At 37.4% G+C, this 27246-nt stretch overlaps 1 protein-coding gene across 10 annotated transcripts in view; it reads right to left on the bottom strand.

The window, feature by feature from the left end:
* Window positions 1–27246, bottom strand: part of SUPT3H (SPT3 homolog, SAGA and STAGA complex component) — a 565741-nt gene that overhangs the window by 19514 nt on the left and 518981 nt on the right. For 3 of the 10 annotated variants that reach the window (XR_010126708.1, XR_010126713.1, XR_010126710.1), the window contains one exon: window positions 5301–5394. Coding sequence is in view for 4 of the 10 variants with exons in the window: in XM_063666242.1 (XP_063522312.1) it covers window positions 5353–5394 (42 nt within the window). In the remaining 6 variants the exon portion in view is untranslated. Of the gene's footprint in view, window positions 1–1533; window positions 1609–3677; window positions 3780–4376; window positions 5395–27246 lie in introns of those variants that run through there. The other 7 variants (XR_010126712.1, XR_010126709.1, XM_054490206.2 and 4 more) reach the window with 4 other exon arrangements.

A 27246-nucleotide genomic window follows, 5' to 3' on the forward strand; every position in this document is an offset into this window, starting at 1 on the left:
ACTGAATTAAGAAAATGTGGCACATATACACCATGGAATACTATGCAGCCATAAAAAATGATGAGTTCATGTCCTTTGTAGGGACATGGATGAAATTGGAAATCATCATTCTCAGTAAACTATCGCAAGAACAAAAAACCAAACACCGCATATTCTCACTCATAGGTGGGAATTGAACAATGAGAACACATGGACACAGGAAGGGGAACATCACACTCTGGGGACTGTTGTGGGGTGGGGGGAGGGGGGAGGGATGGCATTGGGAGATATACCTAATGCTAGATGACGAGTTAGTGGGTGCAGTGCACCAGCATGGCACATGTATACATATGTAACTAACCTGCACATTGCGCACATGTACCCTAAAACCTAAAGTATAATAATAATAAATTAAAAAAAAAAAAAAAAAGAAGAAGCTGCTGGCTGGGTGCGGTAGCTCATGCCTGTAATCCCAGCATTTTGGGAGGCCAAGGTGAGAGGATCACTTGAGTCCAAGAGTTTGAGATCAGCCTGGGCAACAGAGACCTGACTCTCTATAAAACAAAGCTGCTGCTAACTACTGAGTGGAATGGAAAACTATCCTTTGTAATTCAAATTGTGCATGGTAGCTTTTTTTCCACTTTCCTATTTATCTCCATACACCACTTCCCCCCAGACCTGCCTCACACACAAACATGTCAGGCTGGGAAAAACTACGACTACTATATAATTAATGAATTAATGAGCAAGCCTTTAAAAGGGTCATTTATTTAAAGTTTCAGGGCATTACCATATGTACTTCTGTATCTGCCGCTGCAAACACATGTAAACAAGATGGGAATTATTTTATAACATGGATAAATACCTTGTATGAAAGTGTGAAACAGTAGCCTGTGTAAATAGAGCCTTCTGGGGAAATCTGGCCTTCAGAAAGGAGTGAAGCTTTGTATAAATGGATCTTTGAGGAATTTTTTCCCATAATTTGTATAGGGACTTTTAGTATATTCATTGATTATATACATTTATCTTAAGGCTTAAGACATTATTAAAAACTTGGCATGAGCCTATATAATTATATTCTATTGTACATGATATAATATTCTATTATATACATAATACTTGGCATTAGAGAAGGAATGTTAAGTTAAAATTTTCTTGCAATCAAATTTTCTGGTTCTGAGAAGTGCTTCTAGGTTCAAGGTCAGGCAGCAATTCTCTTTAATATGCTCTCAGAAATCTCTACTCCAGTACAGTCCACGTTGTGTAACAGTGGTCAACAGCATGAGCTTTGGGATCAAAGTGCTGGGTACAAAAGCCAGCTCTACCTTGGGTAATTCTGCATAAGACATTTAATCTCCTGTTCCTCAGTTTCCTCTCTCCTGCCTGTGGGCAACAGGGCATATGTGGTAGTGGGGCTGTGAGTATTAAATGAGATAAATCACACAAACTGCTTAGTACACAGGGTAGCACATGATGTGCTATAATTATTATGTTATAGCTTATTAAAATGCTGACACACTACATCATCATTTTTGATAGCAAGTAGAGTGTTACCTGGTATAAGTAAGTAAAACTATATTTTGATCATCTTGAGCCTTGCCTCCTTTTTTTTTTTCTGTCTTTACCCTCCTTTGAAAAAAATGAGAATAGTGAATATTCAGTGGTGATCAACAGAAAAGGGATCATGAACACAATGCTGTACAGATAATTACAGTGGCTCCCAACAATGAAATATGTATGCGGCGTTCTTGTGACTTTGCAGGAATTGATTGCTTTAAAATATGCTTCAATTGCCAAAACTTCCATGACTTATGACAGCTTGAATACTTACTATCTATCTATCTTGCTCCGGAAAACAAATGCAAGTCTCGTCTCTTTCTTTAGGTACCATGGTATCAGTATCCGACTTACAACATTTGAGACTTACTTAAAGAGATAACGACTTTCTAATATTTGAGTTTTTAATGACATCTGGCCCTTATTTAACCATCACATTTACATCCAGTTCCTGCAGGCAAAGTTTTGTTGTTTAAGCTTGGCTAGATGCCCTCTGCAGAAAGCCTTTGCTTTAATGAACACAATTCCACAAAAACTGCTAGAGTTCCCTGCTCTGTTCCCACCCCTGCCACTGTACAACAATAGCATGTAACGTTTCATCTTGAGTTTCAAATAAGAAGGTAAAAATAAGAAACTATGTTGCTGGAGAATTAGCTTTATGTAGTGGCCATTGCTATGACATATTCAACTCGATGCCCTTAGATTATTTGCAGAGTGTTTATGTACTATGAAATGTTCGGCCAGAGCATACAGGAAACTGTAAAATATTTTATGAGATGTATACATGGTTGATGGTAGAATTTTAAATGTAGCCTGGAAAGGTTCTATCCAAATTCCAGGGGGGCAGATGAGAGAATATGTTCTCTTTAGTGATTCAGTTTTACACAAGAGGTTATATGAACTGGAAAGCACTGCCTGATTTGAGAACTATGTAAAAAAATTCATAAAATTAAACTTTATAATTCTAAACAAGTAAACATGTTTTCTTTCAGACCAAGAATCACCAGTTATGTTTATTTGTCTTCTACATGGTAAAAGCATTAGACATGGCTTGCTTATTATTTTATAAAAACAAAGAACAGCAATAAATGAATCCCCAGATACAGGAATTATATACACCATTTAAAAAATATTTGTGCTTCTGATGGTTTTCAAATAAAAAGTCTTGGTTTTAAAATTGAAACAGTATTTTTGAATCACAACTATTACAATATAAGAAGGCAGGAAAGCTAATGACATAACCTCTAAATGGCATGTTCAGAAAGTTATACTTCCAAATTAGGTGAAGGGAGAAATATTTCTACTTTCTTTACCCTTAAATCTAGGCAGCAGTATCAAGAGAGGCTATTTATTTATTGGCTTATTTATTTTCAAATTCAGTCTCTAAAATACAAGGGACGAAAAATAGAAACTAGCTTTGTATATTTCCATTTGACTTAGAGTTAAGCCTGATGTGTAAGATAACAGACTGTTTACTTAATACCACAGTCACACTGAAGATTTTACTATATAACACCTATGCTTTAGGATGTATCCATAATTAGTACAGTTTTTAAATAAATTTACATTGTTGTCTAGGATAAATATGCCATAAAACCCCAACATGTCTTAGTAATATTCTTATGCTAACCCAGTATGGTAGAAAATACTGTATAATACCGACTGAAAATTAGGGACCATCGATTCTCATCTCTGGTCTGTCACTACATTATTGAGTGATCTTAGGAAAGTCACTTTCCCTCTCTAGGCCGTGGTTTTTTTCATTTGTAAGATAAGCAGCTGTTCTTAATGATCTCTAAGACTATCTTCTGCTCTAACATTATGATTATTGAGAAAATAATTTACTGAAGTTTTCTTAAACATTCCTTCTGTAAATTTTCTTTTATTTCTATAGTCACTGCTGAAGGAAATTTTATTTCACTTCAAATTTAGTATTGTGCAAAGAGTCAGAGAAAGAACCTAAGTATAAAAAATAGAAAAGGGAATTAAAAATATTGAGCAATTATGGGGACATGTAGGCTGGTTCAGGACAGACATAAATGACCTTGCTTTATTCTAAATTCAGCTTACTGGCTTATGATGAAAAATGAAAGGTTATTATATGAACTTACTGGGCAAAACCAGATTTTATAAATAATTACCTGTCAGACTGTTCAAGATAGACAAACATACGCCAGACCAACAAAAACACAGACTTGTCATATTTCTGAGAGAAATGTACGTTGAGTCTTCCTTCTCTGGGACTATAAGGAGATCAGGTAGAATAAAATGAAGGAAAAAAACCCAAACCCTATATTTTCTGCCTTGTGCATACTTTAAACTGTATAATGTGGGAGAGAAGGAATTTTGATGTGAAAAATTATCCCCTGAAAATTTTATACCATCTATAAGCCTGCCAGATCAAAACTAAATACAATAAATGCTATCGTTTAAAAGTTAAGTTAGGATGTTTACTGCAAGCTTGTAATTTTCCATGATTACGGATGCCAAGGAAAATAAGAATGATAAAAAGAAGAGTTTAATCATACATTTTAACAAGCATAGATGGAACATTAAAATCCTTTGGGAATATTTTGATATTATATATCTGTGCTTTTTGTTTCTGAAATGCAAATTTTTTCTAAAAAGATTAACATAGAGCAGGTAAATGACAGTTAACAAATGTAAATAATGTGGCATAATCATATTAACTGAGACTCATAATTCTTTGGCCACAAGAAAAAGATCTTTCATATTTCTCATTTCTGTTTTTATTAATTCTTTCTTTAGAGTGTTTCAAGTGTGTGTAAAAACCATAAAAGTAAAATTATACAAAACTCCCACAGAATTAAAGAAATAACTTTCTTCTTTGCAATTGAAGTTTAATCAGGAACTGGACAATTACATCTGCTATATTTTGGTTTGTTCCAAGGAGTTACAGTTCCTCATTTACTGGAGAAAGTACAGATGCCAGAAGGGTAGCTCGGCTGCTAACAGCAAGAAATTACCCAGCCCACATTTCCAGTCTAGGTGTGGTAGTGCTTTGAAGGGAGGAAGCAAGAAATCACTCTGCTCCGCTTCTACTGATTCTGAATACTTGGCTTCTAAATGTGTATGGCATGTGCAGGAGTGGTGGATCTGGGGATTGGAGGAACAGGAAAAGGAGGGAAACGAAGATGGAGGAAGAGGTTCTGTGTGAGGAAAAACACACATGAAAGGCAGATGGCAGGAAGTTGGGAAGCAGGCATTGAAAATGACACATACTATAAGTGGAGTGAAGGGGAAAGAAGGTGGGAACAGGTGATTTATCAGGTCTGTTAGATCTTTGATTACTGTAATTTTATAAAATGGATAGCTGTCACTAAAATACATGTAGTCAACAAATGTTGGAAAGTAAAGTTGGTGGTGTAAGGGAAGGCAAAAACTCACTGTCCTTTTAATTTTGTTTTCTTGTTCCAAACCTGGATTATAAAATGTATCAAATAAAACGCAGACAGAACACTGGACGGGGGCAACCACTGCTTTTAAGATATGTGAGCTGAGGGCAGTAAATCTACTCAAATTAAAATTTCAAAATTGTGTGATCTGCATTCTTGTCCACCTACAGACTATCCTAAACATCCTGCCATTAATTAGCTGAACAGCCCATCTAGTAAACAAGACCGATGGTTGAGGGGGGCTGGAAAAGAGGAGGAGTCAGCAAGTTGAAAGTCACAACAAACCAGCCCACTCCCTCAGATAAAAGAAAGGTAAATTTGTATTTTATTTTGTTCCCAAGAAATCACCTTAATATAACATTGCCTTTCCTGTTGTTGCAGGCACATCACAGTTGTCACATCAGCAGGCTAGAAAAGCCATCCCATTCCTGCGGTAGGCATTCTGTCAAAGAAAAAGAAATCTGCAATGAATTATCACATCAAGTCAAACAAGCAAAGGAGGCAAAAAGCAAGCAGAGCCCTCTTCCTGTTTTGTAGACTCTGCTGGCTACAATCTAATAGAATGCTTAATCTGAATATTTCTGGTGGCAAAACTATAGCAACCATTCTGTCTATTAAAAAGTCAGTGTGGTTAACAAGTGGTTTAGTGATTCTATTTTTGGAAGTAGCAGATACACAAAATAAGACATCCCATTTTGTTAACTGATTGGGCTTGGTTAGGCCAAAGAGATGTATTGAATCTGTTTGTCTTTTATAAACATGTGTTCTCTATTCGATATGCTCAGGAATCACTTCTAACTAAGTATCTTAATAGTCTATAAATTACTGACTCATTACTGGCCCTTCCCGGGCCTAATTTATAGTCCGGGTGAAAAGCTATCGGAACAGACACTAATAGAGGCCTCTCCTCCTCCCTAAAATATGATGATCTCAAAGGAGTTCTGTATAGTTCTGCATACTGTAGACAGTATCAAAAATGCAAATCTTATATAATTTTATATACATACCTGTACATACAGATGTACACATGGATATGCATGGTGGGATAAAATACTCCCATAAAAGAAAATGGGAAAATGGATTCTAAGTGCAATAATTAATACATTTCAGTAAAGAAAGAAAAGCTGCATGCTTTTCATTCCAAGAGGCATATTTTGCATTTCAGTGTTGGGAGACCTGGAACACACAGGGTCTCTGTAACATCCTGAATCTCACCATAAGACCCAGAGTGGAGCAGAACTAAAATTCAGGACTTAGGAATAAAATTTCCCTTTCACTGGCACATTTTTAATCCCTTAAACTAGTAACAGTCACATCCAGAGAATTCATAAACTTCAATCAGGATGGAATTTTCCTACAATCTTTTCAGAAAAACAAAGAAAATCACAAAATTCAGGTTAGGGATTTTTTCCCCCTTAGGCTAATAACTCTGAAGCAGTTCTGGAGTCTGTATACTTCCAACCCAATGAATTAACCTTGAACAGCCACAGCCATATTTTAAGAAATACAGAATAACCTTTTACGATCAAGATAATGCTATGGAGGCAGTGAAATCTTCATCTTAAAAAATAATTAAACCACATTTATAATTATACTAAAAATGGAAAGTAGGCTTAACCCTTTTAGAAAGACTTCCATCAACATGAGGTGAAACAAATACAATTTTCTAGATAACCTTCTGTTAATCATAAAATTCAATTAACTTGAAAACCTTCTCTCCAAATATCCTGCTTAAGAAGATTTACTATGCTTGTCAGGCTTTGGCGCCCTGGCTGAAATTTCTTCGGTTAGTTATGCTGCTATGCAGTTCACTCCAGATCAGTGTATCAGGGATGACAAAACAGTGGCACATTCCAAGTGTCATTCCTCAGTGTTCTTTCTGTGAGCTTGTTCTTTACCATGGGGCTTTTTGTGTTGTAGAACACTTCTGGATTGAAGAAAACATTCTAACAAGGACTAGAAAATTCCAACTCTACTTCCTAAAATTGTGCGCTATAGAACAGTGTTAAGCGAATGCCTCAGAGAGCCACAAATAACTTGCAGGAATGCATAGGGTGTCTTCCCACAACCACAGGCAGTGGAGCCTCAGTCTGTGAAACAGCTCCTACCGCCATGGCTGCCTTACAGAGGCTTATGCCAAAGTAATACTCTTAGCTTCTTGACCCTGATATTTTAAATTTTACAACCACAGTGACAATCTTTAACATCATGCATTATTTAAAGCACAGGGATGGTTTTATATGGAGTTAAATGGACCTAGGAGTAAGGCTGCATTCCTTCTAAACATAAAGTGTTGAAGTGAGCCTTGCTTGAGAAAGGAGGTTTTGGCTTAGAGGGAGACTGAGTCTTAGCTGAGTTCACCTGAGAAATAACCAGGTTTTAATCTTTTCAGATGGGGCAATATAAAATAGTTCTTATTAGCATGGAAAAGGTCACTTTTGAAAGATCAATTCACCTTCACGGATGATTTATCACTGCTTTGCAAACAATTAAAAGATTACAGGCTTATTTAATAACACAGATCCTATGAGAAAACCAAAGTTTAGAGTTGACCCAAATTTCTGTGATGGGTTTTTCCTATTTGAATTCTAAAATAAAGAAGGAACAAACAAGCATGTGTAATTAGTGAAGAGCAATTTCAGTAAACATATTCCCTAGGGTCCTCTATTTTGAGTCACTGCTTTTTCCTTTTGATGTACAAAGGATGTACATTGTCTATGTAAGGCAATTATGGGAACGTCCCAATTTTGGCATGCTTTCCAGAGTAAGCAGCTTTACAGGAAGATGGATGAAGACAACTCATCTTCACGTCAACTGTAAATTTCTCTCTATTTGTGTTGCAAATGTTGAAACTAAATTTAAACATTGCTTGGTGTGAGGGCCTTCCAGAGGCCACATTCTCATGGAATACTTTGTATCCCTCTTACTTTCTTCTGTCAGACCCTATGAATGATTCCCAGTTCTGTATCTTTACAGACACTCCTAGTTAGTAAAATCCGGGCTTTGACCAGAAAGAGTCAAGACTTCCACCCACTACTGAAAATTATAGATTAATCAATAACACAATTAGACCTCCCCAACAAACTGGATCCTACATGCCTATATACTACTTAAGGGTCATTTCTGGTTTAATAAAGCTCTGTTCTCAACATCAGTTGCTCCTTTGTGAATTTGCTGAAAAGCTCAAACATTTTAGCATCTCTTAAAGTTCACAGCAAAGACAATACTTAATGTTTTTAAGGCCCAATTAGTTATAAAATTAGGAATTCATAGTTCCCAGTTTTAATTGAGGACCCAAGTTTTGACATTCATTTATTCATACAGTGCCAAATTATGACCTGTGCCAGAATGTCAATCTACCTGGATAAGCAGATACAGATTTTACCTACTGCACTGGGCATTGGTGGGGTAATTAATTTCTAAGTGTGTACTTTTTAAAATGACTTTTTTTTTTTACTTCATATGGACAAGCTAGAGAAAACATTTAAATCCCATAGTGGTTTACTTCTGTTTTTTATGGGTTATCATAAATTGATACATCTTAAGGGATACAAATGAATATTAAAAAGCAAAAGATTAATATTTTTCTTAAGCAAAAGGGCACATGCTACAAAACTTATTTTGTAGTTCCAACTTAAATATTACTGTGTATTTTTGCCATTAGCCTAATTATTAAAACATTAACTATAAACACCAGTCTTTCTTCCAGTACAGACTTGTTTTATTCTATTACCTTTCCTGATTCTCTTCTGCTTTCTCAAATCTTAAATAAACTAGCGTAAGAATCTCACTGTAGTAAGTCCCAAACTCTCTTACAAATACTTTATTTCTCAAAGGCATAAGAAAGAGGTTTTGGTTCTATTGTCTGAATTCCTATAAATTTGCTTAATATGATTTCAGCAAATTTTTACTGAGTTCTTATTCTGTAAATCACTATGTGCTTGGTGGTACAACAGGACACTAAGATAAATAGACAGTCCCTGGCTTCACTAAACTTCCAGTTTCACATTCAAGTTTTAACCACCACAAGTAAAATGCACTGAGAGGTCATTCTCAAAGTGAGAAAGGAGGGAGAAAACAAAGCAGGCTTTTGTTTTTTTGCTTCTAATCACAATATTTAATTTGAACTTACACTTTAGAAAGGCATGAGATTTGTCTATTTCTCAAAGTAGGGAGGGGCAAAGATTAAAAAATGCTGAGATACATGGTTTTATGGTTTATGAAATATTTTCATGTCTGTATCTAATTTGAGCCTTACCACAATTAGTAAAAGAGTAGATTTTGGATTTAAAACCCAGGGCCTGTGTTCTTTTCATTATACTACATTGTCTTACAATAAACAAAACAAACCAGACAGTCCCCTGCCCCAATTCCACCCAGAGCACTGTAGATACACATATTCTCTTAGTCCTAACAAACTCAATTCTTGCTAAACATCACTTAAAGGGTAAATTACAATTTTATTTCAAATTTAAGCTAAATCAGCCAGGTATAATACTTCAGAGTACAGACATGGACCTTGAATCTAAATCATCTTCACTTTGGAGGCTTTCTCAACTACTGCTTATTTTCCAAACTAACTTTAAGAATAGTGTATAGTATAGAACATTGCACCCAAATCACTTGGGGAGCTTTAAAAGATACAGATGCTGTAGCTCCAGTTCTTCAAAGCCAGTGGGTCTGAGTGGAGTTTAGGCTTTGGAATGTTTTAGAAGTATCCCTGGTGCACAGTGAGAGCTGAGAACAGTGGTAAAATGGATGAGGAGACCATTAACAAGACCCAATAATGGTTTTGTCAATAAATGGAACATTTTCAGAATCTGTCGTGATTATGGAGTAAATATTTCCTAATGGAAATTCTAATTTTGGCATTTAGTAAATTTAACATGGAAGAGGCAGAAATTGAAGTTTTCAGACTGTGGCTTTTACCCACAGCAGATGGGTTACCTGTATCTCTCACTTTAGGTTATCTGTAGATTAGGCTTTCCTTTCCGCCCCCAAGATGCTGAGATGCCACTGTTAGGACCACAGTCTGTCTGACTGCCACAACATGTTTAATACTATAGTGAAAAAGGAATTTGGAAACTAAGCCTGCTAAACCAAGCTGAACAAACCCTTTACTAACATCTAGAATCAAGGAACAATATAACTTTGGAATTGGAAAGTATCTTTGTGAATTCCTCTGGCCCCATTCTTAATTTAACAGATGAAAAAACTAATGCCCAGAGAGAGTGACCCATCCACAGTCACATGGTTTTCGCCTAAGATTCCTGACTCAGTTTAGGGCTTGTTGCAGATGGTTCTGATTCTGCCCAGAGCTATGTGTTTAGCTTCCCCAGCCTTAATGGGGAAAACAGATGCAGGGAAAGAAACAGTTTTTTCTGGATAAAGAACAGCCCTTGGGAGCAGAATGAAAGCGAAGAAACTGGTGGAGTTGGGGAGCGGGGCGGATAGGGGAGAGGGAAGGAAGGAACACAACTTAATTATGTCCGAAACAATATAGCTGAGCAGGTAGAGGTCAAGCCATTATAAGCTTTGAGTTCTACCTTGGGCTTTTCTGCTTTATGATTAGCCCTCCCCTGGAGAATCACTTAATTTTCCTGAGTGCCCAAAATAATAATTCTGATAAATGGACAAAGCATCAAAATAAGATATACAAAGCTGAAAGGTTCTGTGGCAAATGTATGCATCTTTAGGACCTTCAAGGGGTTGACACACCATGTGTTTTCATGGAAGTCTTACTATGGCTATGCTCGGTGTCTGATTTTGGGTTGAGCAAATAATATGGCCTGCGTGGAGCTGTTTGGAGTTGGCAAGTTTGGGTTAAATCCAGCAGTAAAAGGGATGATAAAAAGATTTGGAGCATACATTCACCCTCTCCCAAACTACTGTTAACTCCTGATTAACTAAGTATAGAGTATAGATGCTTTTGTCTCTAGGATGATTTGTGGGCCACAGGAGCTGCCCTGTTACCAAGAGCCTGGGGTTTTCCAAATTCTTCACATCTTGGGATGTGAGGGCACAGAGGGCTGAGGTTGAAAGGGATGAAGATGGGCACAGAGGGTTGAGGTTCTACGCTGGCTTTGCTTTGCTGGGAGAAAAAGGTAGGGAGGTAGTAGAATAAACTAGAAGCAACAGGCTTTCACTAACTCTTACTTATTAACTTACCCTAAATGTCTGGTTTATTGGAATACTCAGTTGAGCCACAGTTGGGTTGGTAGGTACATTTCTGAATTTCATGTATAAATGCTGTTTCGGTCAACTAAATTAGTCCCCCTCTCTGTCCCACCCCACTCCCAAGCTTTATAGTAAAAATCATTTGTGCTTCTAACAGGCCTTTTTCAATCTCTCTTCTGGTAGAAGAGAGACTATGCCAAGTTGTCTCAAACTTAGGTTGTTTCAAATTCAACTGCTCCCGTATGTCCGAATTCAGCCCTGGCCTCTGTGAGGTCATTAGATTCCGAGTCTAAGTCCTCTCTTTTGCCTAAGATTCAGCCCTGGTCTCTGTGAGGTCATTAGATTCCGAGTCTAAGCCCTCCATTTGCCTAAGATGACCGTGCTCTGAAAGACATATTGTTTTGCTTTAATACTATAAATCTTGGAAGTTCAGGAGTTTCATATGAAAGCTATGCAATCGCTTTTTAAAAGATAAAATATGCCCCTTTCTTTGCTGCCCTTGTGTCTGCGTGTGGGCAAGATATTCAATTATAATGAATAAAGCCGAATGGTGGTCTAAGACTCTTAAAATCAAAGTGGGAATCATGGCTGAATTTCATTAGCAAACATAAATACAAATAGGCACATCTTGTTTGCACCATGCCATGTGACTTTTCTCCTTTTGATAATTTCATTCTAACTCTGATATTTCAGAGGATCTAAATTAAACCATATGATGTATAGCACTGTATAACATGCAAAACTCATCATTAAACATTTTTCTTTTGTATACTTGCCCTATGTTATAAATATCCTGTCAGAAGCAGAGCCTTGATTTAACAACAGTGGAGGGAGCCCTGCCCTTTAAATAAGAGGTCTTCTCTGGCTGGCAGAATGGGAAAAAAACATAGTATTAACTCTCATTGTAGTCCATGTAACCCAGAGCCCATAAATCTTGAGGAACTTGTCATTTTATGCCTGATTTTCTCTTAACTCTATGCCAGTCTCTTCTTATTTTATTGAAAATACTAACATTGGACTTTTATAAATTCTCGAGTTATTACCAAGTTGTTTTGGCAGTCTGAATACAAAAATCTCTAGATTAAATTTAGTTATTAAAAATTACCATTCATAATTAATTGCCCAAGTCATTTCAAATTATGAGATATATTAAGACTTTTTTGTTGTTGAGCAAAATAATTAAGTGGCTAATAAATACAACATTGTATTTTAGGAAAAAAAGGTTTTTTGTAAATATTATCTTCAGCAATTTTATGAGACTATGTATAAATTCTTTCCATGACACTATATGCACTTACATACATCTATGTTTAATAATAATTTAACACCAATAATATTAAACTTGTCTTCAGCTACTTTTATATTAAAGACAATCAAAACAAATGTCTCAAATTATTCCAAGCTGCAAACGCATATAAGTAAACATTTTAGGTTCACATACTGTTACCAAAAATTAGAATCAATAGTAGGTTTGTAATAGATAACATCAAATACTCTTTTTTTTACAATCTTGGTTTTGTACTCATGTTACTCAATTGCATTTTCAAGGTCTTAGACAATACTGACACAAGATAAAAACAAAAAGAACGGCCAAAAAGTGCCAAATTGTCAGGAGTTAGTAACCCAAATAACAATTGTTTGGGGGCTCAGCTCTAACAACAGTTAATTCTTATTTCGCTTGAGTAACCTATAACCTCCAGAAGGAAGGGAACTTACTGTTCTATTTATTTCTGTATGTCTAAGGCATAACCCAATGCATGAAATAAATTAAATGCTTAATAAATAGTCATCTAATGAATGAATGAATTTGACTAGCAGGTAGCTTCTTTTCCTCTGGGCAATAATGGGAAATGCTGATGTGCTCATCATTAGAGCAGGGGCTGGGATAGTCTCAGTTCCTAAAAATTGGGCTTAGACCACACACTTACCATTTTGCAAGAGAACCATCAGCACCAGTTATTAAGAAAACTAAATTAGTGACCTTGATAGCCCAACCACTAGCAATGTTGCAAAGCAGTTATTCTGATATTAGGTCTCAGTTCCCATTGGGAGCATTTCTGGGCTTCTTCTTACTGATTATCAGTCAACAGTGAAAAGTTATGCATCAATCAAGCCAATTGCTTTGTTTGCCAGAAAAAGAGTATTCAACTCATCTAAAACAACACTGTGAAATCATTTTGTTGAGTCTATAAACATTTTAGGTTCAAATACTCTGTTACCAAAAATTATAATCAACAGTAAGTTTGTAGTAGATAATTTTTTTTACAATCTTGGTTTTGTAGTCATGTTACTCAATTGCAATTTTCAAGGTCTTAGACAATACTGATGTAAGACAAAAACAAAAAGAAAATACTGTTGCTGTGGCCTTCCCCCCCCTTCTCAATGGCCTTTGCCACATTAAAACACCACACAAGGAGTAAGAACACAGATAGCAATAGCTGTTTGCCAATGGTCAACACCGATTTGATTGGACAGTAAGTAAATTACAATTAAGGTCTTTAAGAATTCTTTAAAGACAATGAATAAAAAATTATGACAAAAATCAGGAGATGGTAGTTAATAATATCAATTACATTCAGTAGCCACCTGAGAAGATATATTTTTACACTCGATTTTAGCCAAAAGGCTGAGAAATGATAGAGAAGGTGTATGTCTGTATGAATCTACTGTCATTTTACTTATTCATTCAAAATACACAGAGTACAAGGTGCAGTGGATACAGCAGGATCACAGATGTGGTTCCTGCCCTCTGTGGTGAACAGGCTGAGGGGCAAGACACATATTGAATGAGAAATGCCAAAAGTGATGGAAGTTACAAAATGAGAATAGAGTGTAATGGGCTGTGTAAGAGGGCAGTAGAGGGAGATGGTGGTGATCAAGGAGGCTTCTTGAAGAAGTCACACAGCTGAGATCTGAGTTGGGGACGGGAAGGGGATGGGTTCAGGGGACAAAAAAGTGTTTTAAGTAAGGCCAAGAGGAGAGAGATCTTGACTTATCTTGTTTCCAAATGCCAATCTATAGGCTAGTCAATAAATGTTAAATCTGAGACACCAACCCAAACTACCTACCACTAAAGAGCTTATCCAAATTCAGGTCCGAGATACTCATAAGCATTCAACCAAGTGATTCTCTTGAATCACTGCTTTAGGGCCTGGCATAAACTCTTTATATTAAATTTGAGTACTCTCTGTTGGCATTTATTTCCAAGCTGAACTGCTGTGGACTGACAACAGGGGGGCATGCCTCTTCCATGCCTTTTTGTCTCTTTCCTTAAAGTTAGGTGTTCTTGAGACACTATGAACATACTTTTACCTTGTACATATTACACATCTGTATTTCTAAAACAGAGTTGTGTTAAATTTGCCATGGACATTTACAATAATATGCCTTAACCATTCTGAAAATTTATCTCCAACATACCATAAATAACCAAAGTGTCTCCTCTGATGTGAAAGATTAATTTGAACAGAGCTATCATATTAAATGACAAGATCTGAGTTGTGGAGCCATCCCAAGTCAGATATATTATTTGTGTGGTAGTGACACTACTCATTTTATTGGGTATTATTCTAATCAATTCTAAAAGGTGAGCTTTTGGGCTCATAGTAACTAGGATCCTGCACTGGCCCAGATCAACCTTATCACACTATTGTCCAAGTCAACTGCCTACTGGTTACATTGTCTCACAAACACAGTGAAAAGGCTTAAGCGCATCAAAAATAAATGTTTGTTTCACTATTTTTTTTTTTTTTTGGAAACAGGGTCTCACCCAGGCTAGAGTGATGTGGTGTGATCATGGCTCAAGGAAGCCCCAATCTCCCAGACTCAAGCGATTCTGCCATCTCAGCCTCCTGAGTAGCTGGGACTGCAGGTGTGCACCACCACGCTCAGCTAATTAAAAAAAATTTTTTTAGAGATAGGGGTCTCACTTTGTTGCCCAGGCTGGTCTTGAACTCCTGGGCTCAAATGATCTTCTTGCCTTAGCTACGCATCATGCCTGGCCCCTTGTTTCACTTTTAACAGAAGTTATTACAATTAAAAATATTTTATTACTCAACAGCCAAATTAACAAAATGGATCTTCAAAAGGGCCTATGAAAAATTCAGCACCAGTTTTTTTTTTTTTTTTTGAGACGGAATCTCTCTCTGTCGCCCAGGCTGGAGTACAGTGGTGCCATCTCGGCTCACTGCAAGCTCCGCCTCCTGGGTTCACACCATTCTCCTGCCTCAGCCTCCCGAGTAGCTGGGACTACAGGCGCCTGCCACCACGCCCGGCTAATTTTTTGTATTTTTAGTAGAGACGGGGTTTCACCGTGTTAGCCCGGATGGTCTCGATCTCCTGACCTTGTGATCTGCCCGCCTCGGCCTCCCGAAGTGCTGGGATTACAGGCGTGAGCCACCGCACCCGGCCCAGCACCAGTTTTTGACTACAGAATTAAGAAGTCAGTTGAAATTCTTGTTCCAAACTGGTTGGCAATGAGATCAGAGTCATCCTTACGAAAGAATGTAGCTGTTATATTTCAATAACTTTTACTGCGATTTCTTGAGGACCAGCTGCATAAATTCTACCTTTATATATTCTATTCATGTAGCAGTCAAATGAAATGTAAACAGGCATTCTATAAAATATAGCCTCACAATGTATAATCTCTATGCTTAATTCAAGGAATAATTTCAACTAGGTTTTAGGAGAAGGGCAAATGGACCTTCCTCTGTCTCTCCAGTCCAGTTGGTGGTGGGAGTGACTGGGTAAGCTGGTCTCACCACTTTCGGGACTGCCTGGCCTCCTGTGCATGCAGCCAAGTCTCTTGTTCAGCAGACCCGTGGGAGGTGAGAGGAGGTAAGCTAATGCATAAGTAGCTGCCAGAAGAAAAGATGGGAGAAAAAAGCAAAAGAAATATAGTATTTCAATCAAAGTCTAAAATTTGTAAAAGTGGTTTTGGTCTCCATATAGTAAAAATATTTATCCAAGAAACTCCTACTCGGGTGTGAACATCCTACTTCTAGTGGGATTTTGTTTGGCAAAGGTCTGTGAAAGAGTGGAAGCTAATACAGAACATGTCTATAAACAAATTTATTTAGTTAGTACAGATTGACACATTCACTATAGGATTTTAGCAATTACATGTGTAAAACTATTTCCTATAGTGGTTTCCTTTTGTGATTTTGCTAATTTATTCAATCTAGGCCATTTTCATGCATTGACTCTTAGAAGCCCTTTAGCCACCCAGGCTGAAATGAACATATGGAGACTCTATGCCTTCTTTCCAATTCTTTGTGTAAACATAATTATATGGTGATATTAAAGAGTCAAACTTCCAATGAAAAAGTCAAATAAGGTTGCAATACCTTAAAACATGATGTTGTCATCTAACTTTGGAGAAGAGAAATTTGAGAGTTTGGCTATGATAATGTACATTAAAGTATTATCTCTCTGTCTCTCTCTGTGATGTGCCTGCTCCCCCTTTGCCTTCTGCCATTATTGGAAGCTTCCTGAAGCAGATGCTGCCATGCTTCCTGTACAGCCTGGAGAACCATGAGCCAATAAAACCTCTTTTCTTTATAAATTACCTAGTCTCAGGTATTTTGTTATAGCAAGCAAGAATGTCCTAACAGATATTATTATTAATTATATGAATTAATAAGTTCCACCTTTTAAACCCTGTTTTAGCCATTATTATATCTCCTATAATGTCTGACATTTAGATGCTCAATAGGTATTTGGTGAATAGAATTTATTTAAATACTATTCAAGTTTAAATACTATTCAAGTTTAGGTAGTCCCTGCTATGCTGTGAATATGGTTTTTCCCCACCAAAACTATTTTTTTAAAGCCTCACCAAAACTTGGTTTTGGTAAGGCTTGGTCCTCAATGTGGAAGTGTTGGGAGGTGTTTAAAGACACCCACATAAGAGGTGCTGTACTTCTCGTAGCCACTGACCAACAAAATATGTAACGACTGAAAGCCTTCAATAATGTGTTTACATAAATTTTATTAATCACGATGGTATCTAATATGTAATGACTGAAAGCCTTCAATAATGTATTTAAATAAATTTTATTAATCACAATGGTATCTACATACCACTGAAAAACATCAAGAACAATCAGTTATTCTCCCTACAGACAATGCTTAATGCATCTTTGGGTCTGCAGATGTCCCATTGTAAGCATAAGGCTCTTGGGGAACTCAGGTTTGGAAACGCTTCTCTGGCCTACTTTTGCTTATTCATTTGTTCATTCACTCATTCACAAGTATTTATTAAGTGCCTATGACATGTCAGGCACAGTTCTTAGTGCTGGAGATGTATCGTGAATACATGTGAATCCACTAAGTCTTACTTTCTAGTGAGGTAAGATAGTCTCTCTGTGTGTGTGTGTGTGTGTGTGTGTGTACACACACAATGACAGTGGTAAGTGCTATAAAGACAAATAAGGCAGGATGAGGTGACAGAGAGAGATGGGGTGAAGGTGTTACCTCTCTGATAAAGTGACATTTAGAGGCCTGAATGGAGGAAGCCATGCAGACACCAGAGTGTAGATGGCCTATTAATGGACAGCAGTGTGGGTGCTGAAATTGTGTTTAAAAGGAAGGCTTTGATAGGATGCTGGGAACACTGAGAATGACTTGTCTTTCCAACATTTTTTTCTGTGTATATTCTCTGTAAAATGCACATGGTAGGCTCTGAGGAGTCAGTTAAACAGTCATGGTTCTTATTACATAGGAGTCTCACTTTGGGCCGGGGGTGGGCAGAGGAAGGAAGTTACTTAGATGTCTGTGTGTATCATGTATATGCATACATGCATATTGGATTTAGAAATATAAATCTTTATTATTCATTGATAAATAATGCTTATTAACATTTATTTAGAAATAAATGTTTCCTCTACAAAAACAGGTAAGTGGTATCTGTGTCAGGACATGAGATCATGAGGCTAGTCAGTGCTGTCCAATTGTCTTGGGATTATTTCAATATAAAGAAATGAATGGAAAGAGTAAGACATTACCAACCATAAATCATTTAAAGGCTTTTCATGCTGTCATATACCTATTTTTTTTAAAAAAAGCTTACATGACACATAAAGATAAGAAAGATTATTTTTTAAAATACCAGTGATATAAGAGCAGTTTGATGGTCTGTGCTTTGACACAAGGGGAACACGATTACAGACAGGCCTATTTATTCAGCCTCCTGTGAGACAGAAGGGACCATTTATCACATTACTATACATCAGTACAAGATTATGGTGATGACTATGAATACATGCTCACATCAGAATGAATCATAATGAATGTTAATGATGTCACTTGTTTTCGGTGGGAGCAAAAAGACATTGCTCAATGAAAAAGACCCATGTCTACTGACTTTTGAAAAGAAACATACTGTTACGTGGAAGGGAATTATCACCTGGGCACATTGTGGCTACCCAAATGTCCATCCACTGAAGGGAGACTGGATAAAAAATATCCAATATTTCTAGAAATTTTAGGAATAGTAAAAAATAAAAGCCCAGTTTTAGGACACATGCAATTCAGTGTGCTGACAAAAAACCTTTTTGGTAGCAGCAAATTATTATAAATTGTTTTATATCGGTGCTTTAAGTGATATACATGAAGAAGCATTAGAAATTTCAAAATGACTTATGTATACATACACAAAAACAGGCAAGAACAATGGTGCTGTACCATCTGATAAAAGACATACATAAAAACCCCACAGCTAATCTCAGTCTTAGTGGTGAAAGTCTAAACAATTTCTCCGTAAGATCAGGGATAAAGCAAAGATATCTACTCCCACTGCACCTATTTCACCATTAATACCAGCTGAAATAAGGAAAGAAAACAAAAGGCATACAGATTGGAAGTGTTGAAATAAACTGCCAGTATTCACAGACAGTAATACAATTGTTTACATAGAAAATACCAAAGAATCTACAGAAAACTTACTGGAACTAGGGAGTTTAGTAAGGTTATAGGATACAAAATCAACATCAGAAAAAAATAAACTTTATTTCTATATCTAGCAGTGAACAAGAAGAAAAAATTAAGAAATTAAAATGGCATAAAAACATAACATTAATTAGGTGACTCTTAAAATATGTGTAAGACCTGTACAATGAAAACTACAAAACACTACAGAAGAAAAATTTTAAATATTAATATATAAATAAGTGAAGAGATATACTGTGTTAAGGGATCAGAAGACAATATTGTAAAGATATTTTTCCATAGACTTATCTATAGCATCGGTGTAATTCTTTTCTAAATCCTACCAGGCTTTTCTGTAGAAAGTGATAAACTGATTCCAAATAAAAACTCAAAGGACCTTGAACAGCCAGAAACACACACACACACGCACAGAAAAAGAACAAAGTTGGGAGGATGCACACTACCTGATTTTAAAGCTAAAGTAATCAAGTCAGTATGGTATTGGCACAGATAGAAATGCAGATCAGTGAAACAGATGAGAGAGTCCAAATAGACCTACATGTTTTTGGAGTATTTATTTTCAGCATAGGTGCCAAGATAACTCAATAGGGAAAGGACAGTCTTCAACAGATGATGTTGGAACAACTAGACATCCATATGCAAAAAAGTGAACCTTGATTCTTACCGCATACCATGTACAAATATTAACTGAAAATGAATCATAGACCCAAACACAAGTAACCATAAAAATTCTAGAAGAAATAGGACAAAATTTTTGTGCCCTTACAAGCAAAGCTTTTTTAGCTAACACACTTATCTGTAAAAAAAGATCGATAAATTAGACTATGTCAAAATTACCAACTCAAGAGAAATGAAAACATGTCCATATTTTATAGGTGAACATTTATATATTTTTATGTAAACTTTATTCCTAATTGCTCAAAACTGGAAATATCCCAAATGTCCACTACAAAGAAACCATACATGGTACACCCATAGAATGGAACACTCTTCAGCAATAAAAAAGGAATGTATTATTGATATATGCAATAACACAGATGAACTTCAAATGCATTATGCTAAACAAAAAGAAGTCAGACTCAAAGGGGTACATATATACAATTTGCATTTATATGACATATTATAAATGGGAAAATTATAGGGTCAGAAAACACATCAGTGGTTGACAGAGCTATGGATGGTAGGGGTAGAGGACTGACTATAATGAGATGTCAGGACATCTTTTTTGCAGCAATGGAAATGCTCTAATATTTTAATTGTGATGGTGGTTTTATGACTATATACATTTGTCAAATCATCAAACTATATATTTTAAAAGAATGAATTTTATTGTATGTAAATTATAACTCAGTAAAATAAAACAACCCCCCCCCCCCCCCAATAATGCTTTTGTTGGAGATGGTCAGGATTTGTACATCACAGGCAGGATGTACTTGTTTGGACTTGAACAGTACTAGAAATGAAACACAGCACTTAGTAAGTTTCCAAGTTGTTGGTTTTCTACATGGCAGCACACTACATGTTCATTGGAAAGTCCCAGTTGAATAGAAAAATTATATGGCTAGAGTTACTTAAGACCAAGGTAAACTGTGTATATAATTATACAATAAATTCCATTCATTTTGGCAAACCTTTATTGAATGCTTACTAGTACCAGGCACTGGGGTAGAAACTGAGTGGGAGAAAAACAGATACGTGAGGCATAAAACATGGTCTCCTGGGACTCACTGGAGTATATCTAAGCCATCCATTCACAAGCTATCATTGTGAAGTGATACAGCAATCACTACACAGCTCTGAAATGGCATTTCTCTATGGAGGGCTTGACTTCTAATTCTGAAGAACTGCTCCTTGATAAAGGTATATGAAGTAGCAGGCTTTCAAAAACTGTTTTGGTACTGATATGGAAGTGGGGCAAAGAAGTGCTGGGAAGAGAAGGGTGGGTCCCTGGTGAGGGCTCCACCCTAGGGCCTGTACCCACAGACCTAGGTGAGGACAGGCACTTCTGCCCAAATGTTGCATTTCCCAAGATCACCCTGGTCCACCATGCCCCGATCCTGTGCCTATAAAAACCTGAGACCCTAGTGGGCACACACACAAGCGGCTGGACATCAAGAGGAACACATTGGCAGAAGAAGACACAAGAGGCTGGATGTCAAAAGGACATCGAGGGGAGCTCGCTGGCATGAGCCCAGGCCACCAAGCAACCCAACTCCAGGGGAAAATATCTCCCTTCTGGCTCCCCTATCTGCTGAGAGCTACTTCCACTCAATAAAACCTTGTGCTCATTCTCCAAGCCCACGTGTGATCCGATTTTTCCGGTACACCAAGGCAAGAACCCGGGGATACAGAAAGCCCTCTGTCCTTGTGATAAGGCAGGGGTCTAATTGAGCTGACTAACACAAGCTGCCTATGGACAGCTAAACTAAAAGAGCACCCTGTAACACACACCCACTGGGGCTTCAGCTGTAAAGGTTCACCCCTAGACACTGCCATGGGGTCAGAGCCCACAGCCTGCCCGTCTTTATGCTCCTCTAGAGGTATGGGCAGCGGGGCACTGAACAAGCGAGCCACACCCCCATTGCATGCCCTGTGAGGGGGACAAGGGAATTTTTCCCGTTTCAGTACCATCCCTGATCCTTTGTCCTTTTCATCACTTTGCCTTCCAACTTTGCACTCACTCTGCTCTTTAACTTTAGGCTTGTCAATCACGAACTTTTCCTCAACTTAATGCAAAAGGCTAGTTAAGGATACCAACAGTTCGATTTACTAATCTCTTCAAGAGTTACACTTATGCATATTCCAACAAGCTAATCACACAGATAGTGACAAGAGGCTCAAAGGTAGTTCAGACACCAGACAACCTTATAGTTGAAGGGAGGAACCTCAGAGCCCTTCAATAAAGCATGTGCAGCAGACTACAGAAGAAACAAGAGAGGTTTTAGAAGGGAAGGAGTGGGAAAAAGGAGGTAAGACCAGGATAGATGTCTATATGCAGGGAAACTGACAATGGTCTTTGGAGAGAACATGGGAAGCCTGAGCTTTCTGAACATTTTTGTCTTTCCCAATAGAATTTTTTTTTTCCTTTTTGAGATGGAGTCTCCCTCTGTCGCCCAGGCTGGAGTGCAGTGGCGCAATACTGGCTCACTGCAACCTCCGCCTCCTGGGTTCAAGCAATTCTCCTGCCTCAGCTTTCTGAGTAGCTGGGATTACAGGCATCCGCCACCACACCTCGCTCATTTTTGTATTTTTGGTAGAGACGGGGTTTCTCTGTTGGACAGGCTGGTCTCAAACTCTTGACCTCAGGTGATCTCCCCGCCATAGCCTCCCAAAGTGCTGGGATTACAGGCGTGAGGCACCGTACCCAGCCCCAATTGAAAAGTGTTTTGAAGACAATTTCCACATCAGGGATGGAGCTTTTAAGGCTTACAGTTTGACTTTCTTGGCTTTTTCTGTGTTTAAACCGGAAAACACATAAATGTGATTTGTTTTTGTTTTTAGTAATTTATATTAAGGATGGATTGAATCCTTGGGCACAAATCAGGACAATGCTCTGAGAACTGGACCCTTAGCATCACAATGAAAGACTAATATTTTGTTTCTTGTATTTTAGTTTGGGACTGTGCTAGCTACTATATACTATATACTTTTCCAATTGCTGATACAGTTATTTTGTTAGGCATATAAATGACCTGAGACTACAAGTCTGCTCACAATCAAAGTGTCTACACATTTAAGGGAATCAGCCATGATTGGTTATAACAACACAGATTAGCTGTTACTTAAATATTTACTACAGGGAACAAGAATTGTGAAAACAGCACTTACACTTGTGTTTATGTATACCTATTGCCACTTGACTCATTCTATAGCTATCATATTACTGGTTGAATACTAATTTTTAAATGGAAACTTTAACAGTTATGGGAAGATTTTCTTTTTTTTTGAGACAGAGTCTTGCTCTGTCACCCAGGCTGGAGTGTAGTGGCACAATCTCGACTCACTACAACCTCCGCCTCCCGGGTTCAAGTGATTCTCCTGCCTCAGCCTCCTGAGTAGCTGGGACTACAGGCATGTGCCACCATGCCCAGCTAATTTTTGTATTTTTAGTAAAGATGGGGTTTCACTATGTTTTCACTATGTTGGCCAGGCTGGCCGAACTCCTGACCTCGGGTGATCCACCTGCCTTGGCCTCCCAAAGTGCTGGGATTACAGGCGTGAGCCACCGCACCCAGCCTATGGGAAGATTTTTTAAATGCTCTGTCTTTTCTGCTCCTGCTCTTGTCACTGGTGAGATGTCAACCTAAGCTACTACAGACTATTGTTGGAGATGTATGGATTCCACTAATTTTCTTTACCATTCATTACAGAAATATTTTCTTCTAGTGTTGACAGTTATCTCTTTTTTTTTTTTTTTTTTTTTGAGATGGAGTCTCGCTGTGTTGTCCAGGCTGGAGTGCAGTGGCACGATCTCGACTCACTGCAACCTCTGTCTTGCGGGTTCAAGTGATTCTCCTGCCTCAGCCTCCTGAGTAGCTGGAATTACAGGCGTGTGCCACCACACTCAGCTAATTTTTTTTTTGTATTTTTAGTAGAGACGGGGTTTCACCATGTTGGCCAGGCTGGTCTCGAACTCCTATCCTCAAGTGATCCACCTGTCTCAGCCTCACAAAGTGCTAAGATTACAGGGGTGAGCCACTGCACCCAGCCTGTGTCTTTATAACTCAACTTTTGGAGGTCTTTTATTGATTTCTCTAGCACAGTGACTTTTCTCAACACTGGCTGGTTGTACATTAGAACCACTTGGGGAACTTTTAAATATCCTGAGACCCACTGGCACCAATTAATTTCTGGTGATAGGCCCCAGGCATCAATTCCAAAGTTCAGCCAGGGCAGAGAACCACTAGGCTAGGGAGAAAAATCAAAACCTTATTTGTTTGTCAGCTTCATTCCTAGTTTTAATTCTCTGTTGTTTTTATTCTTGTGATAAGAACAGTATTAGAGTAATAGTCTGTGTACATCTGTTGTGTGGATCTCTGCAATTGGCCTTTTCTAATAAAGGTTTTCCTGTGAGCTGACTTACAATTATAAGACAGTCTTTTCTATTACAGACCAATAGATATTATGGAGCTAGGCAAGGTACTTCTACAAGCATTCTCTCATGTGAACCTAACTGTAATTCTGGAAAGCAGGTGGGATTACTATGCCCATTTTGGATGAGAAGCTGTGGCTCAAAAGGTAAATGATTTTTCTAAATTTCATGGTTCAATGACAGACTCAGGACTCGAAACAATGACATCTAACATCTAATCTATTACACTTCCTACTACTTCATTCCCCCCAACCTTCCTTTGAAGGAAATCAGAAGTGAATAAGAGACAACTTTCTTTTTAAAGGCATTTTAGTCTAAATAAACAACTGATAAAAACACTACCTTATAACTTTAATTTCAACTCCAATGTGACATTATAGGCTAAGTCATAGCTGAAGCAATGGGTACCATATATGGGAGCAGTTTGACGTAATTTCATGAAGTGCCTAGAATATAACATACGGCCAACAAATATTTGTTGAATAAATTTACAAACTTCCACTTGTTTCTTGCCATGTATATGACTTTTCTATAGGGCACAGCTGTAGATATAAGCACTACAAATGAACACTAATTTTTATTCTAGTTTGATCTGCCTATAATCGTAAGGATCTGGAGAAAGGGTCAGAAAAAGTAACTAAGCATTTAGGCTGAATTAGTCTTGCAGCAAGACAAGGACAGACTGATGGACAAAAAGAGACACAGACATAGTCCTCTATTCTTCTGTCTGGAATAATAATCTCAGGAAATAACTAAATATGTGCAGGAGAAAATATTAACCAAAAACAGCTTACAAGACCTACACATTAAATTAAAATCACTGGGCAGGAAAAATAAAAGATAGCTATTCCAGCAGATCAACCAGATGTATGGCCTGAGTACAACTGTAGAGGTGATATATTTATACATTTATAAAAGCCAATTCAGTGTTGGCAATGTATTTAGCTGGGGAGAAGACAGTTACTATGTATTTGTAATAATGCCCCCAGCACACCTGGCCTGAGGACCACCACTGGCTGACATTTGGAGCAATGCATAGATACCACTTCCTCTTCAGACATTCAAGTCTGAGGAGTTGCAGAGTGGATATGAGGCCAAGAACTGGTCAGAGATGATGACTAAAATCTGTGAAACAAAATGCTAGTTAATGGTAGAATAACTTCCAAGAAAAAGAATCAACAATTTTAAAATGCTACTGATGTAAGAATGCACTAATGATCAGATTAAATTTTAACCAATAAATGATTTAAGGAGGCCTAAGGGACAATCTCATTATTGAAAAATAAAAACTTAAATAAAATAAACAGAAAATTGTTTGACTCACAGTCCCCCTCCACTTCCCCCTAACCTTTTCTTTCCTGCTTCCTTTCTGTTTCTTTAGTCTCTCAGAAATTCCCTGGTGGGGCTTTAAAGGGACACACTCTTCTTGACATATATTAGGCAGGTCAAATCCAGATGTATGTTTTTTGAATTAAGATGGCTTATTTAAAGCAATAAGAAGCTGCCACAGAATAGCCAAAATTACAGATATTAGAGATGGAAAAGACTTATTAGATCATCAAGTCTGTCCCTCAGGGCCAGTGCAGGAGATGCAATCAAAATAAAATGATCCACTCACTCCAACTGTTCTCTGTGGTTAGCAAGACAAAAACATTCTCAAATAGAAAGAAGTCTTGAAAGTTTATGACTGAAATACTGAACTTTCTTTTTTCAATTATTTTGTTCGTTGTCAGTCAGAATCCGGGGAAGCTGGGCTTATTTTGCTTTTGGTTTTATATACATCTATCTATCTATCTATCTATCTATCTATCTATCTATCTATCTATCTATAAATGTACCTTGTATGTACAAACATATATAGATGCTATGAAGCCACCATTTATAGCTTTCAGTTTTCTCAGTTATAGTCATATTAGTATTCATAATAAGCTATTGGTTTATCTAGAGGTTTCTGATAAAACTTCTGGTTTGTTCAAGATTTGCCAGCAGGAACCCACCCATAGATCAAGTTCTCTCTTTTTTGGGAGCTCAAGGTCTAATGACATGGCTGTGACCTCTGACAGATGGTGCACATGATGACACTGAATTTAGTTCATGTGATGGAATTCTGGAAATAAGCATCAAGGACCTGGGGATTTTTCTATGTGTAGAGACCACAGGAAGGGATCAGCCTTTAGCCCTCCTCATAGGAATGGTTTCAATAAATTTGAATACCTTTCCATGGCCCTTTATAAGTATATTTTTTGAAATATTTACATATAAAGATGTACTTAAATACAGGAGCAGAATAAAATAATACCAATATCTAAGGAATAAAAAGAGTTTTCTAAACTCGCTAGGATGAGCAGAAAGTGGGGATGTAAGAAATTCTCCTTCATTGGTAAACAGGCAGTCTTGGAGAGACGCTGATGTGACTCACGCTTGTGTTCATATTCACCACAATTATGGTTGGCAGAACAGACAGACTTATCAGGCAATTAGAAGGAAATAAATCCAACTTCAGATTGATCCACCAAAATACTCAGTCTCTAAGACTTGTGCTAGATACAGTGGAACTAGTGATGAGAAAAAGTGTGATTTCTTTATTGAAGAGCCATCACTGAGTTATCCTAGGTCTCCTTGGAGAAACTTGTCAAAATGATCCCCAGTTAGCCTTTTGAATTTCCATACCAATGCAGACATATTGTTGCCTTCTAGTTCCTTAAAATAAAAATGTGATAGGATAATTTTTAAAAAGGATTCCATATGGCTATGAACTTATTAAAAATACATAAATATCTAGGTTATGAAATACTAGAGTGCCTTTTAAAATTGATTCAGTTGATGAAATCTGGTGTCTGGAGTGATTTCTATAAAAAGCTGCTCATTGAACCCCTGATCAAGATTATAAACTCCTACTGAACACTGTTTCTATGGGAAAATCTAAAATTGACTTACATCATTTTGACTTGTCAGGCCTTTTCCAGGAACTTAATCTGCCAAAGAGACAAAGATTGACTCCTTATTTAAATAAGAGGGGCCCCATTGGCATTTCCTACAAATTTGGGTGCCAAATGAAATGGAAAATCCATCATC

This window comes from Pongo pygmaeus, chromosome 5, assembly GCF_028885625.2.
Source record: "Pongo pygmaeus isolate AG05252 chromosome 5, NHGRI_mPonPyg2-v2.0_pri, whole genome shotgun sequence".
NCBI lineage: Eukaryota > Metazoa > Chordata > Mammalia > Primates > Hominidae > Pongo > Pongo pygmaeus.